The sequence below is a fragment of the Trachinotus anak genome, unplaced genomic scaffold (genome assembly GCF_046630095.1).
Source record: "Trachinotus anak isolate AG129_WGS33_773 ecotype Australia unplaced genomic scaffold, CSIRO_AGI_Tana_v1 ptg000006l, whole genome shotgun sequence".
Lineage (NCBI taxonomy): Eukaryota > Metazoa > Chordata > Actinopteri > Carangiformes > Carangidae > Trachinotus > Trachinotus anak.
Window position 1 is genome coordinate 1,468,473 of NW_027273857.1, and position 23,225 is coordinate 1,491,697.

At 42.5% G+C, this 23,225-nt stretch overlaps 2 protein-coding genes across 3 annotated transcripts; one reads left to right on the forward strand and one right to left on the reverse strand.

Annotated features, from left to right (window-relative positions):
- Positions 1–666: 666 nt before the first annotated feature.
- fbxo3 (F-box protein 3) lies at positions 667–6,971 on the reverse strand. 2 transcript variants are annotated; one of them, XM_071479647.1, is made up of 12 exons: positions 6,811–6,971; positions 5,508–5,597; positions 5,179–5,342; positions 4,787–4,901; positions 4,501–4,705; positions 4,141–4,186; positions 3,743–3,827; positions 3,528–3,650; positions 3,333–3,448; positions 3,135–3,242; positions 2,880–2,962; positions 667–2,601 (listed from the first exon to the last, which is right to left on the reverse strand). In XM_071479647.1, exons 1-12 carry the CDS (start codon positions 6,903–6,905, stop codon positions 2,458–2,460), a joined length of 1,374 nt encoding a protein of 457 aa, XP_071335748.1. In that variant the 5' UTR covers positions 6,906–6,971; the 3' UTR covers positions 667–2,457. The 2 variants fall into 2 exon arrangements, with proteins under 2 accessions (XP_071335748.1, XP_071335747.1); XM_071479646.1 differs by having other exon boundaries at positions 667–2,604.
- Positions 6,972–8,171: 1,200 nt separating this feature from the next.
- LOC139622290 (NLR family CARD domain-containing protein 3-like) lies at positions 8,172–20,366 on the forward strand. The gene is made up of 15 exons (XM_071479469.1): positions 8,172–8,239; positions 10,264–10,395; positions 10,483–10,635; positions 10,741–10,869; positions 11,714–11,812; positions 11,918–12,046; positions 12,891–12,989; positions 13,095–13,223; positions 13,319–13,378; positions 14,980–15,046; positions 15,203–15,404; positions 15,564–17,364; positions 17,479–17,652; positions 19,550–19,596; positions 19,752–20,366. Exons 2-15 carry the CDS (start codon positions 10,307–10,309, stop codon positions 20,291–20,293), a joined length of 3,720 nt encoding a protein of 1,239 aa, XP_071335570.1. The 5' UTR covers positions 8,172–8,239; positions 10,264–10,306; the 3' UTR covers positions 20,294–20,366.
- Positions 20,367–23,225: the final 2,859 nt, after the last annotated feature.

Consider the following 23,225-nt stretch of genomic DNA (forward strand, 5'->3'; position numbering starts at 1 on the left):
ACTATAACAAAAGAACAGAGGACGCTACCTGAACATGACATGCGTTGGACAATTAAGGGACACTGTTCATGATAAACCACAACAACACAAACTGAGGTGCCCCCACATTGTTTGCTTTTCCTTTGTCAGTCTGTTACTGTTTGCTTGTTCCATATGAAGCTGAAATTACTAAATAAGAATTTAAAAAAGAAAAAAAAAGATAGTCCTTCATTAGTCTTGCAGTGGGGAAATTTGCAGTATTACAGCAGCAAAGTGTTGTGTAAATAACGTAGGTGAGTTTTCTGGGTCAAAAACATGAGAAAATGAATACATACAGTATCATGATCCTCGTCACTTCTTTCAGAGCCTTTGTATCGTTGATGCCCTTTTCAGTTCCACTCCATATTAGAACATGTGTCACTGTCTTTTATCACACTTAAACAACGTGAATGAATCTCAGACATCAACATTTTGAAATAAGGAAAACAGAAATCATCCTGAATGAAGCTTGTTTTTCTTCTGGTTGTTCTCTAAAGGAGCTTTTTTTTTTTTTTCTAAATAGTTTGGCTGTTGAAAGCTCTGACCCTAATTTCATGATGCAAGTTATGTCTTATGCAAGTGTGTGTGTGTGTGTGTGTGTTTACCTGGTTCCTGTGGTGGTGATGACAGGACACAGTCAGTCTGAAGTCGTGAACATTTCTTCTTTATTTAGCCAAAACATACAAAAACAAACCCACCAATCACATCAGAGAGTGACGACACATCCTGACGAGGGGAGCCCGCTTCCAAAAGAAATAATGCTTCATGTGTTCAACTCAAGTTAAAGAAAACATCAAGCACCAAACACCACCTGGAAACACTTTGACGGCCTCCTCTTCTTCTTCTGATCAAATTCAAACCCCAGTTGTTCTGATATTCACACTATGTCTGCCACTCAGAAAACAAGCTCTGTAGCAATGAATAGGAAACATAATTTTTGAGTAATATAAAGAAAACCACTTTCAGCCTTTTCTTCCACTGCAGGAATTTAAAGAAACACGGAGGCAACAACCACCACTGAAACTGGACATTATGTCTCTGGCTCAGTCAACTCTTCCACTGTTGTCCATCTGACAAATGTGTTGTTCGCTCTCCTGCCAAACACAACAGAAAAGAGCTGCCACCCAAACTGAAACTGCATTAGAAAAAAAAAAATCAAACGAATAACCTGCTCCAGCTCTCCATGCACCTTCACTACTGGAATGAACTGCAACCTGAGTTCTTCACTGGCTTATCTTTCTAATAATATTTGTTATTATATTGATAATTGCATGTGTGCGATTTGTTTTCAGTGCTTGCAAAGCTCAACTAACCAACTGTAGTGTCTGTGAGCTTCAGTGTCTGAAGCAGTTTGCCCTGTTGTCCTGCAGAGGGCGCTCCCAAGATTCTCTGCAGCTTCACCCATTCATTGATCAGTAAACACAGATTATCAATAAAAATGGAGGACAGAAGTGAAACCGCACTGACCCAAGCATTTAGTGACCAACAAATCTGAGGGCTCACCTGCTGCTGTAGCCCAGGTGAGGCACCACCTGACCGGATGCTTCACCACACTCATCATAAATAGGCCGTCAGCCATGAAGCAATCTATTACACTATATGGGTCACAAACATTTGAATTTAGTTTGAACATGAACTGAAACAGTTTAGTCGACCAACAGAAGATTAAATTGCAACCATTCAGGAAAGTGAGTCATCGTTTCCAGACAATTATTATCTGAACCTGACTTTTTGAAAAAGTGACAGCTCCAGCACAGAACAGACGCAGTCAGTCTCACTGTGCTGTAAATATCGAGCAACTAAGTTTCCCATTAATGTCATGTATGTGAAATGTAAAATACAGGAGAAACACGAGAAAAAACCCCATTACACATTGTTCCTGCAGTGGAAAAGACGTCTATGATTGTTTCTAGAACCTTAAATCTTGTGACAGAGGAGCCCCGGCACAAATCAATAACTCCACGAGAAATGATCAGATACACGTTTTCACGTTTTTGTGAAAAGCTCCAGCTCGCTCCTGATTGGTGCTTCAGTCGGCACAAATCTGCTTTCTCTACCTCTAAACCTCGTTCCTGCTGTGTTTAAGAAAAACTTAAGCAGCGTCATGAAGAACAGCGAAAATCCTTTAAACCAAGGAGACGACGGTGACGTCACTGTCCCGTCCTTCTTGTCTGAGCTTATGCGACACTTTCACATCATAATGAGAAAAGTTTAAACACAAGAAGAAAACTAAGAAACTGCACCTGACCTGACTGACAGCTGGAAGTCAACACGATTCTGTCCCATGTATGGCTCTACCCGTCCCAGAGTCCCCTGCTGTCTGTCAACCATTCAGGCCATCGAGGAGGGTTAATTGCCATCAATCAGACCTGATTGACTGACAGTCCATCAACACTGTATTGAGAGTGGTGGCAGTGAGGGTGTTGGGGGGGTCAATGGTCAAATATGTCGGGGGCACCACGCTCCCTCCAGCGCGGCCATGTTGATTCCTCTCAGGTCGCCAAAGTCGTCTCCATCTCCGTCGCAGTACTCGCCGTCGTCGTCGTGGTCGTCGAGGCGAGGCGTGTAACTGGTCGATGCTTTCTGCTGCAGATATTAGACACCACCGGGAATAAAGAGGTAGAGGGTCACTCTGAGAAATTCATGAAGTGTGCAGATTTGCTGCTTTCCTTGATTTTATCTGATGGTACACTATGATTAATTTAGGAAACAAACACAAGGTCTGTAAAGTGGAAACAGAACAGTTTGTTTGGTCCGAAACCAAACGACAACAAAACAGACTGAGCAAACTTCAGCAGTGAAATAAAAACACAGATTTCACGTCTTGGTTTTGAATGTAGGAGTATAATTCCTGATTTTACCGTTTGGACCATCGGCTCTCTGAAGGGGGGGCAGACCATGTGGAAACGGGGGATGGCAACTTGGAAAACTTCTTCTTTATTGGCTGCAAGAGAAACAAACATCAGGGATAAAACCTGATGACAAAAACCTGACCTGCTGTTTTTTCTGTGACACATTTTTCTCTAGTTGAGCTTCTGATGTCTGTTTGTGAACCACCACATCTCCATGAAGCAGCCCTGTTGAGACAACATGGAAGGAGACAGTGTCGCTGTTACCTAGTCTGTGGAAGGTGTAGTGTCCCTCCATGTACTCTGACGGGGTGGAGAAGGTGGTGCAGCTGGAGTACTCATGGACCTTTCCAGGTGTCATGACCGGAAACTCTCCTGCACAGATACACAGACATGAATTCAGCAACTCATCTCAGCCAATCACAGTCGAGCTGTGCAGGCGGTCATGTGATGGGAGCAGCGTACCGACCACGCCGGGTCCCTGAACTTCCTCCACGTTGCCGTCGGAGGTGGTGATTTTCCAGTAGCGGCTGTCGAGCTGACAGGCGGCCTCAGGCGATGCGCTGCTCGACATCTCTATTCTGAGAGAACGTTTTCATTAAAACACAGAAGAAGAATCACTTAACATGTGCTGTTTACACTGTAGAGACAGACGGGTACCTGATGCGGTAGGTGAAGAAGAAGTGCGGTGGATGGACGGAGGAAAGTTCTGGCAGGAAGGAGGTAGAAACAGAGACGGTGATGTCACCGGTGGTCGCTACACAACCTTTATCGTGCACATACCTGCAGACACAAGGACACAAGTGCATATCTGAATCTGTTACACCTGTAATGTAACTAATGAACTGAAATGAAGCATTTAATGTGTGTGTTACCTGAAGATCTGGTCTCTGATGATTGGATATTCTCCTGTGACGACGTTATGGACATAAGTAGTAAACCACTCCAAGAAGCAGGAACCTGAACACACACAAACGTACACAGAGATGTTTGTAGCAGCATGTAAAACACTGTCTTTTAAAATGTGTGTGTTCAGAGCCGACTCAGAGAGGTTGTGTTATTTTTGATACAAACTGTAGGTATCAGGTGTTTAGTGTTTTAAAGCACCTTGATATCCTCCATGAGCTGCAGCTCTAACTGCTGACGATGTTGGTGAGCAGCCAAACTACCAAAACTAACTACAGCTACTACCTGCTGTGTTCAGAACTCCTGCATGTACACCTGCTCCTTTCACCTGAAGCACAGAGCTCACAGAGGAGATGAATGAACCGACCTGTGATGAACATGTCGATGGCCGAGGGATCCTGAGCCGTCTGATCCTGAAGACAGAAACACAAAGAGCGAGAGAGAAAAGAGAGATGAGACTGGGAGTGTTTCTGTCAAAAGAAAGGAGTCGATTTTAAGTGAGAAACACAAGAAAATACCAGGATTTTCATTCCCAATATTCAACCTTCGTCTAAATTTTACATTTCACAGGTCAAAGGTCACCACAGTAGAACCTGAACCACATGAACTTGGCCACAACTGAATCCGAAGAAACTCCTGGTAGCTTGTTTAGTTAGTCTCATGTTTCACTCTCAAGTTGTAAAGCACATTTATTTTGAAAGGACAGGCAGACAGGAAGGTTACGGACGGGGCAGGGGTAGAAGCTCTCAAACATCCTGCGTCCTTCCGCGGGCTCCAGAGCCATGTACTGGCTGAGTCCAGTGTGGAAGCAGAAGGTGAGCGGGAGGCAGCGTCTCATCCCCTTCCTCTGCTGGAAACCTCCGGCCGCCGTCTCCACGTCCAGGAGGACCTCGGACCGGTAGTGGTTGGACAGGGACATGCTGCCCATCAGCCTGTGGACGCACAGACAGGCAGGCAGTGGTTAGACAGGGAGACGACCAGTATCAGGGGGATGCTGTGAGACAGACACTGACCCTGGGATGACCAGCTTCTGTCCGTTGTGGATGCGGTACGAGCAGCGGTAGTCGTCTGGAAGTCTGCAGCCAATCTGAGCCTCGATGTCATTCAGCTCCACCTCTGTGGCGCCCTCTGAAGAGGAAGCAAACAAACCACAATGCTGATCTTTATTCATACGAAAGGAGAGAGCATAAAGGGTCTAGAGAGGGGAAAACTAATGTGTGGCCAAAGGTTTGAACAGCTTGCATGAAAGAAAATTCATCTCGGTGCCACAGATAAATGAGTAAACAAAGGTGCTGAGTCATGAATCTATCACCTTAGCACATTACATCACTATCAGTTAGTCAGACTGATGTTTGGGTTGTGTTGTTCGGACCCAGAGTGATATACACTGTTGCGGTTGTGTCACCTTTGAGCGATGCAATCATGCGTGGACACCTCTGCTGCAGGAAGCTCTTCAGCTGCTCCCAGGCTCTCTTCAGCACTGGGTAGTACTGGATGTAGCGGCCCAGGTCTCTGTAGTACTGTTTGAAGAGACAGTACCAGGACACACCGCTCTGCAGCCGGTCTGCACTGCACAGAGACACACACATAATATTGTTAAACTCCTCCTTACAGCTACTCACTAAATTATAGTGAGTTATAAACCATTTATCACATGCACCAACATGTGCATATGTCTCTACCTAACATTTCTGCTCAACAGTTTCCTGCAGAAGCCCCAGTGACAGTACTCACTCTGTCAGCAGCCAGTGTTTGGAGCAGAGGAATTTCCACAGCGGGTTGTGTTTGGAGAGTTCATTCAACCTCCTGCTGACATAACTACAACTGCACAGGAGACAAAGACACAGACAGTTATTTATTTCAAAACGTTAAGATAACCCTCTTCATATTTTTCTGGTTTGAGATTTGCAGTGTTGGAAGAAGTACTCAGATCCTTGACTTAAAGTACAAGTTCTAATACAACACTGTAAAAATACTGCACTGAAAATGTTACTAAAGCAGAATTGTGGGGAAATCAGAGAAATGCACTTAAAAAGTAAAAGTCACCTGAGCAGTAAAATATCCCCTTTGAGTGTTTGGCTGTTATATATTATATTATTAAATTATTATTACTGATGCATTAATGTGTAAACCACATTTTACTGTTGCAGCTGAATGTGTGGAGCTGATTTTAACTATTTGATTATGATTAATTTCATTAAACTGCTTATAATTTTATTGATTAATCAATTTTTTGGTTTGGTAAAAATTCAAAAAAATCTTGACACACTCAAAAAGCTTCCATCAACAGTCTAAAACATCAAAATATCATAATACATCAAAAACATATTTTAATTATTTCAAAAATTAAAGGGAAAAGCAGCAAATCCACACGTTTGAGAAGCTGAAATGATTTTAAATCATCATGAAAATGATGATTTCAGCTCGACTTGTATTCAGTGTTGGATATTTTATCAGGTCTTTGTGTGTTTTTTATGTAGAGATGTAATTATTAAAGTAATTAAAAGCTGGCAGATAAAAGTAGAGCAGTAGAAAGTAAAATATAAAGTGGAACATACTCCAGTATAAGTTCCTCAGATTTAGACTTTGTAATATTAATGTGATAATAAACGTAATAAACTGGAACTGTAAGTAATTGAAGAGTTGTTTTAATTAATACGTGTCAGTATAAACTGACAATGAACAGTTTCTGACACTTTTTATTCGAGATAAGAACGAAAACAAAAACACAAGCTACATGCTAAGCTAACGAGCCGCTGCTGCAGGGAGTGACCGTGTTTTCCGGAGATGACAGCTTCAGCTTCGCTTTATTCACCGACAGTAACTTCTCTTACATGTGTTTTCAGTCAGAATATTATGTTTTTATTCATGTTTGTTTTAAAATGTCTATGTACAGGCTGTTTCTGTCGCTGGGGGTTGTTGTTGTTAGCAGCAGCCGTTAGCTTGCTTCCGTCCCACAGCTTCTTCGCGTCAGTTTTATTGAAGCACAGTGAAATGTGTGTCTCGGAGTCACTGGGTTCCGGTGCCGGATACTTACTGGACCAGGTCCCTGAAGCCCAGGAAGGACAAAATGTGCAGCAGTGGGTCTGAGGGCAGGTGATCCACCCGTAACTCTGAGGTAGCTGCTGCCATCGTGAGCGACGCTCTTCTTCTTCGCTGGTGTTTAACGGCAGCTGACCCTCCGGAAGTCCCGCTGCCGCCACCTGCTGACCCCAGATCAGTCCTACATGTAACAAAAACAACAACCTAAATCCGGAAGTGTTTTGCATAACATTATGGTGTCCCGGTGAAGTTGACCTTTGATCCTTTGAATATAAAATGTCATCACCTCATCGTTTTATCTTATTAGACATTTGTGTCTTTATTAGTTTATGAATTCGTGAGTTATGGCCAAAACGTTTCTGTGTGGTCACAAAAACACGGATGGATTAATATATGTAATATTATTCAAGCTATTACCAATTCTCATCTTACTGTGTCATCGATACTGATTAGTACATATCGATCCTAATAATAATTGTGAATCCTGTTGGACACATTAGTTTAATGTAGAGCGGTAGTGACCACTGGAGGCCAGTAAATACTCTGATTATTTGTCTAACAGCTTACAAAGAACAATGTGACTGTTGACATCTATTTATAGCATTTTAATAATATCTGTGTTCACATATAGAGTGTCATTTTTCAGACTGATGAACATTACTGCTAAAACCATGCAGTGAGTGTGTAATGTCAGTCTCTGTGCATCACCATCATGAATGAAGACTCATTCCTTCACAGTTCATGGAAATGTTACTTCCATTAGATCACAGCAGATCAATAATCAATAATGATGGAATTCATGGAGATGAAATTCAGACAGCAGCAGTAATTGTGTTCACACTGGGGGTCATGAGAGGATTTGATGTCTTAATAACACGTCAGCTTGTGAATTGAGAAAGAAATCGGATAAAATAACAATAAAATTAAATTAAAATTAAACTTGAACATAGCGTTACGGTTATTCGCTTTTTCACTATGAAGCAACGAAAATACATCAAATTATATCAAACTTCTCACGTTACTGTTTGGACTTCCAAACAGTAACATGGTGTTTGCCATTATTCTGTAATGTGCAAAGTGACATATTAAAGTGAATTTAATACTTACTTAACGAATTACCAAAGTTTTCAGCCTAGAAACTCTGCATCTCAGAGTAGAAAACAATGAATAAAACAACACGAAACTGACTTACAGACACTTGAAAATGCATTGGAATGACTTTTAGTTTAAATGTACACTGAATAATGTTGTAACTATAAGACTGTAATTGGTGACAGTGATCTGGCTTCTGGAAACTCTACAAAACACACTGACTTTTCATTAAACTTGTTTCTAGTCTGACTCTGAACTCGCTCCACCCATTTCCTGGTGGAAGTTTAGTTTCTCTTTTAAACAACATTGTGACGCAGTTTTCTCCTCTGAAGGTAACGTGAGCAGTTTTAATGTTTCACCCGTTAAACACCTGTTGTTACCTGAGATATCTCACCTTCATGTTATCGCTGTGTTGTTGTTGTGTTATAATGTTACTATGGTTGTGTTATTATAATGTTCAGTCACCGAGTCTCCATGTCGTGTGGATCCTGGCGGTGGAGTCGGAGAAGCAGAGTCAGTTGTTGGTCAGTGGTTGAGCTCAGGGTCGTTGTTACTGTGCAGCTCCTCTTCCTGAGGGCTGGAGGCAGCTTCTCAGCCTGAATCAGCCTGAATCAGCCTGTGGAGGAGGCGGAGATGAGCCGCTGCTCTCCCGCTGTCTGGGCCTCATAAAGCGGCCTGAGCTGGGCCGGACCGCCGCCGGAGAACAGCTGGTGTCATTAGATTTATTTAGATGTACTCCACTGCTGTACTACAGTATCATTCAGAGTACTCCACTGCTGTACTACAGTATCATTCAGAGTGTACTTCACTGGGATATTCCTGTTTCTTTATACTGATACAAGTTTGGACACGTATTTGTTTGACACCCTGCAGTTTTATCTTTCCACCACCGGGTGGCGCCACATCACCATCACCCATGAGCCCGTCCCTCAGTTATCAGGTATCAGTCTCACCTGAGCCCAACAGATAATCACCAATAATCAATAATCAATGTTGTCGCAGCTGAAAGAATAAACAAGTCATCATGAGATTCATGACGCTGAACGTTACCTTTAGTTCCTCAATGAACCCACCATCATCTTCATCTTCTTCTTCTTCATCATCATCTTCATCATCATCATTATCATCTTCATCACCATCATCTTCATCATCATCATCTTCATCATCTTCATCTTCTTCTTCATCACCATCATCTTCATCATCTTCATCATCTTCTTCATCACCATCATCTTCATCATCTTCTTCATCATTATCATCTTCATCATCATCATTATCATCTTCATCACCATCATCTTCATCACCATCATCATCTTCTTCATCACCATCATCATCTTCTTCTTCTTCATCACCATCATCTTCTTCTTCATCACCATCATCTTCATCATCTTCTTCATCATCATCTTCTTCATCATCTTCATCACCATCATCTTCATCATCATCATCTTCATCTTCACCATCTTCATCTGCTCCTGTGGTGTTTTCAGAATAAAGCTCGGTCTGAGAAAAGTGGGTCCACTCCAGTGCACAGAGAAAACGTGTCTGAATAAAAAGCTTCCAGTTTTAATGTTTCTTCAGCCGAGGGTTTTGTCTGAATCTTCATGAGATCAGTGATATTCCAGAGAAACTCACCCTCATCAGCCTCTTCCGGTCCCGCAGCTCTGAACCGCGCCACGACAGAGAACTGCAGCAGCTTCCTCTGCCTCCACGGCTGGCCCGCACTATTTTAACCAAGAAGCAGAATTAATGCAGGGTGGTGATGGCAGTTTATTAAACCAATCAAATGACTGGACTGAAATACATCACCCTTCACACTGGGAACCACAAGAAACCCACACTTGTTAAACTATATCCAGGAACAAGTTTAAATACAAAACAAATGCAAATGTTTTAACCCTTGGTCCTCAGATGAAACACATACAACGACATTTTCTTTTATGAAAATAGATGAATTATTGTTGTCAGTTATTGTATTGTAGCTAAATCCACCGTTGAATTGGCAAGATATGACTTGCCCCTTAATCTCATTATTGACCAGCAAAAAAAAAAAAAAATGTATAGAGCTCTCTATTATACTCTTTCACAGAGTATAATATGTGGAAGAGGGTGGGAAAATGTGTGTGTGTTTCACCTGCAATGATCCAAGGAGTCACAGAGATAATGAGCAGCAACTCTCCTCTCCTTTGCACATAAAACAGTAATAATATACTAACAAAGAACTGAAATTACAGCTGGGTTACAATATGAACCAGAGGAGAAGAGTCCGTCAGTGGAGGAGCAGCTGCTGTTTTTACAGGAGAAATGATGTCAATTTCATCTGATGTGCAGATCAATGATTTGTGTTTGTCTCCACATGAAGGTAGAAAGTGTGTGTGAGCTGATGTGGAAGTGAATCCAGCAGCATGGATCAGTGTGAGGACAGAGAGCAGGGGGCCCCTCCCTCTAAAACCACTCTGTGTGGGGGCCATGAGAGCCAGACCAGAGCTCAGAGGTGAGATGAGGATCTCGAACTGTCCATCACTCAGATCACTGCTCCATCATTATTCACACTCTAAGCTCTGTGTGTGTTGTGTTAAAGACCAGAGCAGCTGCTCACACCAGACTGGGCTGGACCTGGACCTGGACCTGGACCTGGACCTGAACCTGGACCTGAACCCAGCTGTGTGTCCTTCAAGAGTGACAGATCAAATGGTCGCCTGATTAATTTTAAAGAGCAACCCTCTGCTGAAAGGTAGGTTTAAAATCTTCTTCTGATGATGCAACTATCATTTATCCAGATACTTCCTTCATCCAGCAGCTGCTGTGTTTGGAAGACTGAAGTGATTTTCCCTCACAGGATTCATCAGAGACCAGACTCCCCTGGACTTGAAACTGGACCTGAACCCAGCTGTGTGTCCTTCAAGAGTGACCAGTCAAATGGTCGTCTGATTAATTTTGGAGAAGGTCGTCACTCTGCTGCAAAGAGGTGAGCTGTGACTCATTTTAAAGTGGCTCTGATCGATGTTGAACAGTTGGCTGGGTGTGATGTGAATCGTCACCAACTCTGCTATGTGATCTCGAACTGTCCATGACTCAGATCACCGCTCCATCATTATTCACACTCTAAGCTCTGTGTGTGTTGTGTTGAAGCCCAGAGCAGCAGCTCACACCAGACTGGGCTGGACCTGGACCTGGTCCTGAACCTGAACCTGAACCCAGTAGTGTGTCCCTCCAGGGTGACAGCTCAAATGAGCTCTTCATAGATTTAAAAGGAGTGAAACCTGCTGCAAAGAAGTAAACTGTTACTAACATTATTTAATAACATTATTTTAAGAGAAATGAGCTGCTCTCCTTTCTGAACCGTCATCTGAAGCGCTGTCTGTCTCTGGATGGCAGCAAAGCTGGATCAGCTGCAGCTGTGTTCTGTAGCAACTTTAGTTGATTTGAACTTTGTATTTGTATATTTACACTGTCTGAAAACAAATTAATTTAATTAATTGTCTGGCTGTGTTTGACAAACATCTGCACATGTGTTAAAGATCTGCAGTTTGTATTTGTACTGTATTTGGATCAGTCAAACCACAGTGTGTCAATGTACTGCACTGCTGAGAGGCTACATGCACATATTATTTCCAATGGTTCGGATTTCTCATGTCATTATCACATTAAGCCAAAAAGTAAAACAATTAGTCTGTTCAGTGGTGAAAAAAACACACCTATCCTGGATGACAGGACAAAACAGCAAAGACATTGGTTTCTTAAATTTATCCACAACAGATTTTTTTCACTGCGTTTTGGGTGCAGTGCAAATTATATCCTGTGTCTTTCAGGAGGAAGCTGGAAGAACCTGAACCCAGCTGTGTGTCCTTCAAGAGTGACAGATCAAATGGTCGCCTGATTAATTTTAAAGAGCAACCCTCTGCTGAAAGGTAGGTTTAAAATCTTCTTCTGATGATGCAACTATCATTTATCCAGATACTTCCTTCATCCAGCAGCTGCTGTGTTTGGAAGACTGAAGTGATTTTCCCTCACAGGATTCATCAGAGACCAGACTCCCCTGGACTTGAAACTGGACCTGAACCCAGCTGTGTGTCCTTCAAGAGTGACCAGTCAAATGGTCGTCTGATTAATTTTGGAGAAGGTCGTCACTCTGCTGCAAAGAGGTGAGCTGTGACTCATTTTAAAGTGGCTCTGATCGATGTTGAACAGTTGGCTGGGTGTGATGTGAATCGTCACCAACTCTGCTATGTGATCTCGAACTGTCCATGACTCAGATCACCGCTCCATCATTATTCACACTCTAAGCTCTGTGTGTGTTGTGTTGAAGCCCAGAGCAGCAGCTCACACCAGACTGGGCTGGACCTGGACCTGGTCCTGAACCTGAACCTGAACCCAGTAGTGTGTCCCTCCAGGGTGACAGCTCAAATGAGCTCTTCATAGATTTAAAAGGAGTGAAACCTGCTGCAAAGAAGTAAACTGTTACTAACATTATTTAATAACATTATTTTAAGAGAAATGAGCTGCTCTCCTTTCTGAACCGTCATCTGAAGCGCTGTCTGTCTCTGGATGGCAGCAAAGCTGGATCAGCTGCAGCTGTGTTCTGTAGCAACTTTAGTTGATTTGAACTTTGTATTTGTATATTTACACTGTCTGAAAACAAATTAATTTAATTAATTGTCTGGCTGTGTTTGACAAACATCTGCACATGTGTTAAAGATCTGCAGTTTGTATTTGTACTGTATTTGGATCAGTCAAACCACAGTGTGTCAATGTACTGCACTGCTGAGAGGCTACATGCACATATTATTTCCAATGGTTCGGATTTCTCATGTCATTATCACATTAAGCCAAAAAGTAAAACAATTAGTCTGTTCAGTGGTGAAAAAAACACACCTATCCTGGATGACAGGACAAAACAGCAAAGACATTGGTTTCTTAAATTTATCCACAACAGATTTTTTTCACTGCGTTTTGGGTGCAGTGCAAATTATATCCTGTGTCTTTCAGGAGGAAGCTGGAAGAACCTGAACCCAGCTGTGTGTCCTTCAAGAGTGACAGATCAAATGGTCGCCTGATTAATTTTAAAGAGCAACCCTCTGCTGAAAGGTAGGTTTAAAATCTTCTTCTGATGATGCAACTATCATTTATCCAGATACTTCCTTCATCCAGCAGCTGCTGTGTTTGGAAGACTGAAGTGATTTTCCCTCACAGGATTCATCAGAGACCAGACTCCCCTGGACTTGAAACTGGACCTGAACCCAGCTGTGTGTCCTTCAAGAGTGACCAGTCAAATGGTCGCCTGATTAATTTTGGAGAAGGTCGTCACTCTGCTGCAAAGAGGTGAGCTGTGACTCATTTTAAAGTGGCTCTGATCGAAGTTGAACAGTTGGCTGGGTGTGATGTGAATCGTCACCAACTCTGTCATGTGAGTTGAGTGACCGGTCAAATGGACACTACGTTGATTTTAAAGGACAACAGCCCCCTGCTGCAGAGAGGTAAGCTGTTGCTAACATTATATTACTGACTGTTGACACTGTGTATGTTTCTGGTCATTTATGTTCCCATATCTGAAAACTCCACAATAAAACCAGTCTCTAACTTTTTAACTCATTTCCTCTAAACATTTGACAATGTTGTATCTTCTGTTGCTATTGTCAGAAGACTGCATAGGTATAAACCAGCTGCTAACAAAGGCTAATCCTGATTTCACAGAGCTCCTCCATTAATTCACCATTTTTATAATCTTAAATCATGTGACATGACATGTCAGTGATATCATCTGCGATCAGCTGCTCTTAAACATAGACTATGAGGAAACAAGCAGTTGGTTTCTTATTGCTGCTGATGGAAGTAATCAGATATGTCTGTGAGTGTAGACAGTCAGTTTGCATTGTTTTCTTACAACATGACAGTTATTTCCACTCAGCCACTCTGTGGATCAGTTCACTGTGTTCTGCAGTGTAGATTATATCCTGTGTTGATTTCCTTTTTCTTATTTTGTCTAGAAAAGGAATGAATGTTCATAAATATTCCAGGTGCCACTGTGTCGATGGTAAAACCCTGTGTCAGAATGTGTTGTTTGTCACCGTATAAATGCTCCACCTGGACAGCAGCAGATGGTAGATTTCCCCCTGGATTGTGTCTCCTGATGAACCTCTGTTCACATATGTTGCTTATATGTTGATTATTTTGGACCCTTTAGAGTGAAGTGTGGAGTGTTTTGAAGCACTATGGTGTCATTTTCACATGTTTAGCTGTAAGAGCAATTTACGTTGAAGTGGCATCACCTTGTGACACAATCCTTCATCAATGCCCTCTGGTGTTTTACAGTTAGACATGGACATGTAAAAGAACTACAATCTGATAATTGCAGCAATTTCATGGGAGTTCAGCATGAGCTAAGGGAGGCAATTGAGTATGAGAAACTTTTGTTGAATTATGTCCCTTGACCTGTCTTACTAATGATAACACCATTGTTTCATGTGTGAGTGTTATGAGTGTAGGGTCTCGGGTCAAGTTGGCCTGTAGTCATTTAATCCTATCATGGAGGGCTTTTTGGGGACTGGGAGACATTATGCATTGCCAAACTGTGGTTCTGTTGCTTCACTTGTGTGCTGCTTGTGTTGCTTGCAGCAGAAGTTGAGAAGTTCAGCTGTTCAAGTGGCAGCATGGATGCCAGCCAATCAAATCACATTTATGCAGATCCAGCTTCACATTCAGCATCAAAATAGAGGAAAGTTTGATTATTGTCCACAAGATGGGCAACAAAAGAAAGTGGCTTAAGGAAGAATTTAGTTTCTCCTCTTCAAGATTAGTCATGGTGATACTTTCTTGATCTGTAACCATGTACAATTTCTAAAAGAAAAAGGTAGTGAAAACGTTGTGACAGGAAATTGGATCAACTAGTCTGCTCACATGCAGATCAACACCACAAGTTGTTGAGATTTGCAAGGGGTGCATGCTGGCGCTTCTGTGAGCCACATTAATGTACAGTCACCCAATGTAGCCCTTTCTGCATAGGTTGTCACTTCTCTGCAGAGGTTTGCAAAGACATTCATATTCATTCATAGCTTAATTCTTCATGATTCCTCCACAGGGTGGACCAGGAGAGCTCAGAGGTTCCCAGGGGTCAGTCTCAAACACACCTGGACTCCATATTTATGGTGTGTACATGCACAACAGCTACTTTCACATCTGCTCACAATCATCTCCATGCTGCACTGTTAGACCAGTGGACTGTCAGTCTGTCCAACATGGAGCTGATGTTTGGCTCCATGGTTTTAGTTTGATGCTGTCACTCATATAGTTTCCTGTTCCAGCTGCTGGAGGAGAACATGGTTACCTTTGTGAAGAACGAGCTGAAGAAGATCCAGAAGCTTCTGGGTCCAGATTACCCAGAATGCTTAGTCAGTCAGGGGGAGGATGAAGAGCAGAGGAGCAGCAGAGACGCATTTGTGAAGATCACAGTGAACTTCCTGAGGAGGATGAAGCAGGAGGAGCTGGCTGACTGTCTGCAGAGCAGTAAGGATTTCTCTAAAGATTCAACAGGATGGAGAAATGAGACATTTATCTCAGGACATGACGGGAAATAAGTTCATATATGCATTCTTTAGGGGAATTAAAATGTCATATTTTCTTTATGTATCAGTTATAGATCTTATTTCTCATATGTTCATTCAGGACATCCTGCTGCAGTTTGCCAACATAAACTGAAATCTAACCTGAAGAAGAGGTTCCAGTGTGTGTTTGAGGGGATCGCTAAAGCAGGAAACCCAACCCTTCTGAACCAGATCTACACAGAGCTCTACATCACAGAGGGAGGGGCTGGAGGGGTCAATGATGAACATGAGGTCAGACAGATTGAAACAGCTTCCAGGAAACCAGCCAGACCAGAAACAACCATCAGACAAGAAGACATCTTTAGACCCCCACCTGGAAGAGATGGACCAATCAGAACAGTGATGACGAAGGGCGTGGCTGGCATTGGGAAAACAGTCTTAACACAGAAGTTCACTCTGGACTGGGCTGAAGACAAAGCCAACCAGGACATACACTTCACATTTCCCTTCACCTTCAGAGAGCTGAATGTGCTGAAAGAGAAAAAGTTCAGCTTGGTGGAACTTGTTCATCACTTCTTCACTGAGACCAAAGAAGCAGGAATCTGCAGGTTTGATCAGTTCCAGGTTGTGTTCATCTTTGACGGTCTGGATGAGTGTCGACCTCCTCTGGACTTCCACAACACTGAGATCCTGACTGATGTCACAGAGTCCACCTCAGTGCACGTGCTGCTGACAAACCTCATCAGGGGGAAACTGCTTCCCTCTGCTCGCCTCTGGATAACCACACGACCTGCAGCAGCCAATCAGATCCCTCCTGAGTGTGTTGATATGGTGACAGAGGTCAGAGGGTTCACTGACCCACAGAAGGAGGAGTACTTCAGGAAGAGGTTCAGAGATGAGAAGCAGGCCAGAAAGATCATCTCCCACATCAAGACGTCACGAAGCCTCCACATCATGTGCCACATCCCAGTCTTCTGCTGGATCACTGCTACAGTTCTGGAGGATGTGTTGAAGACCAGAGAGGGAGGAGAGCTGCCCAAGACCCTGACTCAGATGTACATCCACTTCCTGGTGGTTCAGTCCAAACTGAAGAAGGTCAAGTATGATGGAGGAGCTGGGACAGATCCACACTGGAGTCCAGAGACCAGGAAGATGATTGAGTCTCTGGGAAAACTGGCTTTTGAGCAGCTGCAGAAAGGAAACCTGATCTTCTATGAATCAGACCTGACAGAGTGTGGCATCGATATCAGCGCAGCCTCAGTGTACTCAGGAGTGTTCACACAGGTCTTTAAAGAGGAGAGAGGGCTGTACCAGGACAAGGTGTTCTGCTTCGTCCATCTGAGTGTTCAGGAGTTTCTGGCTGCTCTTCATGTCCACATGACCTTCTTCAAGTCTGGAGTCAATCTGCTGTCAGAACAGTCAACATCCCAGATGTTTGAACCAAGAAAAGATGAATCTACAGAGACAGACTTCTACCAGAGAGCTGTGGACGAGGCCTTACAGAGTCCAAATGGACACCTGGACCTGTTCCTCCGCTTCCTCCTGGGTCTTTCACTGCAGACCAATCAGAATCTTCTGCGAGGTCTGATGACAGGGAAAGGAAGTGGTCCAGTAACCAATCAGGAAACAGTCCAGTACATCAAGAAGAAGATCAGTGAGAATCTGTCTGTAGAGAGAAGCATCAACCTGTTCCACTGTCTGAATGAACTGAATGATCGTTCTCTGGTGGAGGAGATCCAACAGTCCCTGAGTTCAGGAAGTCTCTCCACAGACAAACTGTCTCCTGCTCAGTGGTCAGCTCTGGTCTTCATCTTACTGTCATCAGAAGAAGATCTGGACGTGTTTGACCTGAAGAAATACTCTGCTTCAGAGGAGGCTCTTCTGTGGCTGCTGCCAGTGGTGAAAGCCTCCAACAGAGCTGTGTAAGTGTTGAGAGAGTTAGATTTATTCATCATTATGTAAAGACAGTGCTATCTTTTCAACTGGTGATAAAATATTTTGTTTTCATCTTTAATTCCTTGTTATCATCTCTTCAGACTGAGTGGCTGTAACCTGACAGAGAGAAGCTGTGAAGCTTTGGCCTCAGTCCTCAGCTCCCAGTCCTCTAGTCTGAGAGACCTGGACCTGAGTAACAATGACCTGAAGGACTCAGGAGTGAAGATCCTGTCTGTTGGTCTGAAGAGTCCACACTGTTCACTGGAGACTCTCAGGTCAGGATTCATCAGCCTGTTTATCTGATTATTGTTTAAAATCTCATTTGCATTAGTAGATAAACAGCTGATCTACAAATGTATAAGTACATTTTTACCAAACTTCAGCAGTACTTTCTAGACTCAGAGAATCGCTTTTTTCTCTCTCATTTCTTTTGGTTTTGTTTTTCTTTAGTTGTTGAATTATTCAACTCCCCTGATGTTGTTTAATGTATTTTCTTTCAATTTGCCTGAAATGCAATCAAAAAACAAAACATATCATTCTGTATTGATAGACGGTTCCTGTGTGTTGTTTTGTGTGTGTGAAAGTTGTCAGGCTTCTCTGGCCTCAGCTCTGAGCTCCAACAGATCTCAAGATGATAAAATCAGCTGTTGTCAGCTGTACTCTGTTGCCTGAGCAGGAATTTCAACTTAGTTGTCTCTACAGATGTTATTTTATCAGACTTTATTTCAGCTTGTATCAGGAAACATTTCAGCTGCAGCTGGTTTAACTGCTCCTGAACCAACAGTCCCACAATCCCAAAAATGATTGTTGTGAACAATTTAATAATTTGTGTTTTTGATTGAATGTTGTATCATGAAACACTCGTATTTCTCTCACTACCCAAACAAATCTGACACCAAATAAGATGAAGCCACAAAGTGGCTCGTTAATGAAAACCACAGCAGCTGTAGGTTCAATAGACTTCCTCTGAGTCCATGTATGTTGGGCTGAGCCTCTTTCTCTTTATTCTTTAGTTTCTCTGGTTTCATCTGGACTTTGACTGGAAAATAAAAAATAAAATAAAATAAAAATGCCCTGACAGATTTGATGGATCTCAGGACCCATCCTGAGGACAGCTGCTTTATTCCAAATGATGTGACTGATAAACTTTGAAGTGTTACAGTGTTACTGATCGGTTGTCTGGTGGCCGGGCCCGATGGAGCACTGCAGTGTTGGAGTTCTTCGGATGAAAGAGAGGGTCGCCTCTTTGCGACTGAGAGTTGCTGAGGGGAAGGCTTTGACTGTTGTGTGTGCCTATGCACCAAACAGGAGTTCAGAGTATCAGGCCTTCTTGGAGTCTCTGGGTGGGATCCTGGAGGGGGTTCTGCCTGGGGACTCCAAAGCCGATGTGGGCAACGATGGAGAAACCTGGAGGGGCATGATTGGGAGGAACAGCCTCCCTGATCTGAAACCAAAAGCTGCTTTATTAATGGACTTCTGTTCTAGTCATAGTTTGGCCAGAACAAAAACCATGTTCTAACATAAGGTAGCTCATAAGTGTACTTGGTTCCAGAATACCTTAGGCCAAAGATCAATGATCAACTTCATGGTCATTTCATCAGATCTGCAGCCATATGTTTTCCTTGCAGAGCAGATTGTTGATGTGCTTTAGATCAGCCAGCCATGTTTAGTGCAGTCTTCTTCTTCTTCGCCTTGGCTGGTGCATTGCACTATATCTACGCTGGTTAGTGCCAGCTGTTGATCAGTTCAATTGTTCAGTTGGGTTTATCTCCTCTTCATGGAGGAGATAAACACAACAGGGAGGTACTCACAGAAAAATAGTTCCTGGATTATTCAGTGATGTCAACATCATCTAAGATTTATTTAACACATCACAGACTGAAACTGCAGAGCAAAGTGAAAGAAAGTGTTAGTAGAGTGTGTCCAGTGAACCTACAGCTACGGTGTGAAAGTGTGTGTCTTACACCAAAACTGATATCACATGAAGAAGACATGATGAAATATTTTCTCCATGTCACCTCCCTGCGCCATATAATTACAAGACTTTCTGTGGTGAATGTACGCCCATACAAGCAATGACATACAAGCTTGCATTAGAACAGAATAATCAAACAATCTGTGTATGAGAGTCATGTAATGACCATGTGCTGGTCTGACCTCCTCCTCTTTCAGGGTGGAACCTGGTGGAGTCCGGTGGTTGAGACCAGGTCTGAGGAAGCGTAAGTGTGTTTTTAATTTGATTCATGAAAACAAAGCAGCACATTCAACCATCTCAACCTGTCACATCACTGATGTCATGAGTCATCATCAGACTGTCAATAACTGATCAGATGATAGATCAATAACTGCAGCTGTGTCTCGTTCTCTCCATCAGATTCCTGTGAACTCACAATCGACACAAACACAGTGAACACAAAGCTCCAACTGTCTGACAACAACAGGACGATGACGTATGTGGAGGAGGAGCAGTCGTACCCTGATCATCCAGACAGATTTGACTGGCCTCAGCTGCTGTGTAGAACTGGTCTGACTGGTCGCTGTTACTGGGAGGTCGAGTGCAGAGGATGGGTTTATGTTTCAGTGAGTTACAGAGGAATCAGCAGGAAAGGAAACAGAAAAGACTGTGAATTTGGAATGAACCATCAGTCCTGGAGTTTGGACTGCTATCATGATGCTTACTGTGTCTATCATAATAACAGAAAGACACCTCCCTCTCCCTCTCCCTCCTCCTCCTCCTCCTCCTCCTCAGTCCCTAACAGAGTAGCAGTGTATGTGGACTGTCCTGCTGGCTCTCTGTCCTTCTACAGAGTCTCCTCTGACTCACTGATCCACCTCCACACCTTCAACACCACCTTCACTGAACCTCTGTATCCTGGGTTTGCAGTCTGGTCTGGCTCCTCAGTGTCTCTGTGTTGAGTGTAGGGTGACCATTTCCATAACACCAAAAAGGAGGACATTATGTGGCATATCAATAAATTACTATGGTGTACATAGGACTCTGGTATACTCTCATTTATAGTACAACTGTGAGTGGTTTAAAGATGATGTTTGTGTAGCTGAATAGGCTACACAAACATACAGCGGCCGGACAGGGCATTGAAAATCTGGACTGTCTAAAGCCGGATGCCTGGTCAGAGTCTGAGTGTAGCAGAGTCTCCTCCTATTAGAGAAACTTTCTCAGTGTTGAACAGATAGTTTAGTCTGTACATGTCCGTCTCTTTCACTCATACACACATTTTCACATTAATGTATAAATCAGTTTATTTTTTGGGCTTCGGGTTAAGCACATGGAGTAGGCAGACGCATGGTGAGATCGCTCTCCCAGACAAATCGCAATTTACACCCAAACTAACTCAAAACTCAGTATTGGTTGATAAAAAAAGATAGATGGATTGGGGAAGATCACTTAGAAGCCAAAGAGCCGACGAAAAAGAGCCTATAAAACAGAAAAACACGACGACAGCCAGAGACAGCGTCGGCAAAGTGGACCAAGTCGCCCGCAGACATAATTAAGGCGATTAACGAGTGACTGACTGGGAAGCGCTGCTGGGGTCGTGGCAGAAGGTAATGGGACATTGCGAGGCAGAGGACGACGTCACCCGGAGAGCGCGGTATAAACTTCAGAGTTTCCAGAGTGATCATACTGCTCAGAGATGATCACCAGCGCAAGGGAGGTAAAATGAAGAATTAGAAATCATCACAAGCTGGTAAGAATACTGCCACTACGAGACTGGGATACAAGATTTGAACTGGACTAATATCAGGCTCTAATTAGGCTTATTGTCAATAAATGTCTGGGAGTGACGACTTCATTTTCAATAGCTTATGTTGTACTTTAGGATGGTAGGGTTAGTCCTAGCCACCCTATGCATAGGGCCCTATCTTAGTCATAGGTTGTTCTGTCTTTGTTCTTGTTTTACTGTGTTATTTGGGGGGGCAACAATATTATGAAGCCATCTACATTTTCCTGTGTTTGAGTAATAATGTCACATAATCTGAAAATAGCATCTCTGAATGTTAACGGCCTGAGTAACCCGGTCAAGAGGAGCAGGGCGCTAGTGAAAATGAGGAGCGATAAGTCCCAAATAATATTTTTTACAAGAGACACACATGTCGAAACCAGAACACGAGAAACTAAAAAAGTTTGGATACTCCAATACCTATTATAGTTCATGTAAAAAAAAGTAGTGTTTGCCCCCCTTGTGTTCTTGTGTTTTTGTATTTCTGTATCTGTCTTTATTGATTGAAAAAATAAAGTGTAAAAAAAAAAAAAAAATCAGTTTATTTTTGAAGTTCCTTGTCAATGTCTTCCTCTTCCTTTAAAGATGTAAGCTATGATTGTTAAAGGATTAAACAAGTTGTTGACTTTTACTTTTTCAACATTCTGGCCATCATTTTCTGACTCTTTTCACAATAAAAGCATCAGCATGAATATCAGTGTTTTTTTGTGAGTCTTATGAATACTGTGCTGATTCAGTTCAAACTAAAATGTTGTCACAATTTGTTTGAAAGGTCCAATAAAAAGAAGAGAAAATGGTCCTGAGGCTCTCAGTGTTGAAGATTTATGTCCAGAGGCAAGACTGAAAAGTTCAAAGAAATTAGGTTTACAGTGTCTTGTCCAGAGGCTAAAGATAGCCAATGTTTTTCTAGTTTTGAAGTTGTTAGTTCAACCCTAAGACAGAGATTTAGTCTTGAAAGCCAATGTCCAGAGGAAAGACTGAAATTCTCCATGAAGAAGTGGCTTTTGTTTCTGTCCCAGTCTCACAAACTGCTGGACGATTTGTCAAAAGTTTTGAGATCATGGTTTTCATCCTCAGTGGATTCAACGAAATTTGAAGTCCAACACAAAAAGTGAAAATTTAAATTCTCTCAAAACTACAAAGTCTTGAGAAATGTATAGGTTGTGTGTTTGGTCCTGTGTAAGTCTAACACCCAGAGGAAAGACTGAAAAACTTTAGAAATGGTGTCTCTGACCAAATATCTCACAGTGTTAGAGGATCTTCAGCTGTTTTATAGTCATGGGTTTAATCCTCAGGTGCCTCAATGAATTTGAAGACCAACACCCAGACCAAAGAGTCAAAATCTCTCAAGGAATCTGTTTAAAAAACACCTTTTCAGTGGTTCAAGGAGTTAGGAAGTTCCTGACGAGCCTGAAGAGTCTGAGCTTCTACAAATCTTAAAATTCAAACCAAGAAAAAATACAGGGTTTTGGAAGTGAAAGCCCCGAACAGCTGAAATTTTGAAGGGTTGTGATTAACACTGTCATTTTTATATTGTATACCTTGGTTTTGACTCACTTTTTTTATGTTTTACAGCAAATTTCCTGGCTGCCAATGATTCTTGTGTACTTTTACTGCTGATGGTTGTTAACTTAGTTGACTTTTACAGTGCATCTGCACCTTTTCTACATCCCTTGGTTTAATTTTTTTCATTACATCAATATTTTTGTTACCAGTGCATTATGGCCCATGGGTAGCCAATGTAGGTTGATCAGTCGACAAGACAGGCCGCCACATTCTGGACCATCTTCAAGGGTTTCACTGTGGATGAAGGGAGGCCTGCCAGAAGGGCATCGCAGTAGTTGAGGCAAATGAACAATGGGCTGGACCAAGTGTAGCTACACTGGTTCAAATAATGGCCACGCTTCATACAGATGTCTTTTGAAGATGTATTTGTCTCTCTCTGGCTCTCTTGTCCGAAGACGACATGAAAACGACAAATAAATGAAACATAAGTTGAAACATACGTCTCTCTTGCCTTTAAGTGTCTTTGTGTCCATGTAGACAAGTTTTATCATGGCTCGCTAGTGTTTATCGACAGTGAAGCTCAACCATGCTAGCACAAAGAA